Raw genomic sequence first — 3,890 nt, 5'->3', positions numbered from 1 at the left:
GGAAGGGGTTAGAGGCAAAAAATAATGATAATAATTATTGATCTTTTTTTTGCTCTTTGGAGCAGGGTGGCGGAGGGGGAGAGGGCGGAAGTGATTATAGAGCCAAATAATAATGATAATTATTGTTTTCTCACTTTTGGGGCGACGGGGTGTGGGGGAGGGGGTGGAAGAGGTTAGAGTCAAATAATAATCATAAAAATTGTTAATCATTTTTTTCCCTTTTGTGGAGAAGAGAGGTGGAAGGGAAGGGGATGAAGTGGTTATGGAGCCAAAAAATAATGATAATAATTGTTTTTCTCATTTTCAGGGCGGCGGGGTGTGGGGGAGGGGGTGAAAGGGGTTAGAGTCAAATAATAATCATAAAAATTGTTGATAATTTTTTTCACCTTTTTGGAGCACAGTGGCGGAGGGGGAGGGGACGAAAGGGTTATGGAGCCACAAAATAATGATAATAATTGTTTTTTCTTTTTCGGGGCGGCGGGGTGTGGGGGAGGGAGGTGGAAGGGGTTAGAGGCAAAAAATAATGATAATAATTATTGATAATTTTTTTCTGCTCTTTGGAGCAGGGGGGCGGAGGGGGAGAGGGCGGAAGGGATTATAGAGCCAAATAATAATGATGATTATTGTTTTCTCACTTTCGGGCGGCGGGGTGTGAGAATTATGACACATGGAAAATCCAGGTAGAAGCATTACTCGTAAAATATGATGAATGGAGGTATGTGTCTGGAGAAATTGTGAAGCCTGAAGTGAGAGCTGACGATGCGGCATCACAGCAAAGGGCAACAGAATGGGAGAGAAATGATAGAAAAGCCAGATCGGACATCATTCTGAATATCAGCCCGTCTGAAGTGAAATTAGTTAAGGGCTGTACAACATCGAAAATGATGTGGGACAAGCTGAATTGGGACAACTGAATCTACCAGTCGAAGGGACTACAGAGGAAGTCAACGTTATTGAAAAAGCTCGCAGTAATGAAACTGGAAGAAGGGAGAGATGTCCGAGATCACCTGAATAATTTCTTTGATGTCATCGATAAATTACAAGAAATGGAAATCGAGGTGAATAAAGAATTGGTGATAAAGTCATTACAATGTTTTCCACAGAGTTATGAAGTCTTTCGTTGTACAATGGAATCTCGAGATATACTACCTGAACCAGAGGATTTACGTGTGAAGATCATGGCAATCAATGATGGGAAGAAATGTGAGTCACAGAGTGCAACTCAGGATGCTATGTAAGCGAAGAAGAAATCCAACGAGAAGAATAAAAATTCAGGAGAGAAGAAGAAGTTTCCATATCGATGTCACCGTTGTCACAAGAAGGGACACATGGTTGTCAATTGTACCGAGAAGGAGAAAGACTCGGATAAAGTCAATAATGCAGAAACAGAGTTTTTATGCCAGCAGTGAAGAATCGGTAGAGGAAACAGCGTGGGGAGGAGTCTCGTTGGATAACAGGAGTGAGTGGTGCTTGGACAGTGGCTGCACCTCACACTTAGGCAAGAATGAAGAGAATTTCATTGAATTAAATAAGAAGAATTGTGGAAAATTAAACCTAGCCAGTGATGTGTCGACGGAAATTGTTGGAAAGGGCACTGTGAAGCTGACATCTGAGTTGGATGGGAATATCAAAAATGTGAATCTGAGAAATGTGGGATATATTCCTGATTTGAGAATGAACTTATTATCAGTTGGGAAAATCACAGATCAGGGATTTAAAGTAATTTTTGATGATCATTCCGCCACAATTGTCAATAAGGATGAAAAGGTAATTCTCAAAGCTGAAAGATCAAATGACCTATATTTGATCAAGGAGAAGACTGATGAATGCAATTCTGTCGAGAGTGCTGAAGCGAATGCATCCAGATTGAATACGAAAGAGATATGGCACAGGAGAATGGGCCACCTGAACTACAGGGATCTTCAAGAGGGTCACAGGAAAGGAAAAATAAAGGGACTTGAACTTGGAGGATCAAAAGAAGATCTAGACTGTGAAGTTTGCATTCAGAGGAAGATGACAAAATCTCAATTTCCAACGAAAGGAGGAAAATCATCTAAATTATTGGAGATTATTCATACAGACGTCTGGGGACCTGCGAGAATTGAATCAAATGGGAAGGCTAAATACTTCGTAACTTTTATCGATGAGTACTCTGGATGGTGTGAGGTACGTCTGATAAAATCGAAGAGTGAAGTTTTTAACGCTTTCAGAGAATACAATACTCTCGCTGAGAATCAGACTGGAAAGAGAATAAAATATCTACAATCTGTTAATGGCAAGGAGTATGTCAATAATGCTTTTGATCACTTCCTGAAGGAGAATGGGATTGGAAGAAGACTGACTGTGACGCATACACCAGAGCAGAATGGGCTGGCTGAGAGAAAAAATCGCACTTTAGTTGAAATGGCCAGGTGTATGCTGATCCAGTCGGGTTTATCATTATCATTCTGGGCTGAAGCCATCAATACTGCCAACCACACACGAAATCGATATCTTTCGAGAGCATTGGATGGGAGAACTGCACATGAACTGTGGACTGGAAAAATACCAAATGTGTCCTACTTCCGTGAATTTGGTTGCAACATCTACACTCGCATGAGGGAGCAGAACCCTGGAAAATTTGATGCTCGATCTACAAAGGGGATCTTTGTTGGATACTCGGAGAAGTCCAAGGCATACAGAGTGGATTCCTGAGGAGAGACGAATTGATGTGACGAGAGATGTGAAATTCGTGAACGAGTCCAGAATCAATTCGAGGATGAATCCAAAAACTACTGATGCTGCTGGGGGATCCAAGGAGAATCGAGAGGGAAAAGACGTTGAATTCAAGATGAATCCTGTTACAAGAGAAACTATTACCAGGGATGAGGAAGAGCTCGATGACTGGTTTGACGCTGAAGAGGAAAATGACTACGAGGAAGAGATTCAACGTGATTCAGACCATGATGGTGAAGATCTGAATGGCAGAGTTGAACCTGGGAATCGTCATGTTGAACCTGGACCCGGCGTTGACGTTCAACAAAATCATGAGCCAGTTCCACAAATGAAGAGAGGAAGGGGAAGACCTGGTAAAATAGTCACTGGACTCAGGGGAAGACCGAGGCTGAATTATCATCTCGTGGAGGCTGCTGAAGAAGTTGGTGGGCAAGCAGATGAGATTGCAGGACTCGCAGAAATCCCACTGAAAGAGCCATTGAAGGGACAAGACTCAGAGGAATGGCTGGAGGCAATGGCATCAGAAATGAAATCCATCATCAGGAATGATACTTGGAACTTAGTCGATCGGCCAGCAAAAGCAAAAATTGTAGGAAGTCGTATTATCCTGAGAAACAAATACAATGCTGATGGAACTTTGGAGGAGAAGAAGGCGAGAATTGTAGCAAGGGGTTTCACTCAACGTCCCGGCATAGACTACAACAAGACCTTCGCTCCAGTGGCACGACAAAATTCCATACGAATGATCACGTCAATTGCAGCACAATATGAACTGGAAATAAAACAATTCGACGTGACTACTGCATATTTGAATGGGATTTTACATGAGAAGATTTCCATGGAAGTACCAGAGTGCTCAGAAAAAATCATGAAGAAAATTCTCAGAACAGAACCTGAAGGGAGNTTTGTTATTTGAATCTTCGTTTACCTTTCCTTAATTAATACTAATTACTTCAAGATAAACCATTAATTTTGACCCATCCATTTGACCCTTGTGACCCTTAGATTTTGAACCGTAGATTTGACCGCTAGTTTTTCACCTTTGTGACCCTTAAATTTTGAACCATGGATTTTAACCCTTGTGACCCTTCAATTTTGAACCTTACATTTTAACTCTTGTATTCAGATGCTTACGTTTTGACCCTTGTAACCCTTACAATCGAAACCTTGGATTT

General features: G+C 41.6%; 1 protein-coding gene across 1 annotated transcript in view; it reads left to right on the top strand.

Moving 5' to 3' along the window:
• Nucleotides 1-914, top strand: part of LOC107046410 (pentatricopeptide repeat-containing protein 1, mitochondrial-like) — a 30,602-nt gene extending 29,688 nt beyond the window's left edge. Inside the window, exon 4 of the mRNA XM_015269020.1 lies at nt 730-914. Within this exon, the coding sequence (XP_015124506.1) occupies nt 730-914 (185 nt within the window). The remainder of the gene's footprint in view (nt 1-729) is intronic.
• Nucleotides 915-3,890: the final 2,976 nt, after the last annotated feature.

This window comes from Diachasma alloeum, unplaced genomic scaffold, assembly GCF_001412515.2.
Source record: "Diachasma alloeum isolate Michigan unplaced genomic scaffold, Dall2.0 Dall_scaffold_01362, whole genome shotgun sequence".
Lineage (NCBI taxonomy): Eukaryota > Metazoa > Arthropoda > Insecta > Hymenoptera > Braconidae > Diachasma > Diachasma alloeum.
The sequence above is the reverse complement of the archived record's forward strand: the minus strand, read 5'-3'. Positions and strand labels throughout refer to the sequence as shown.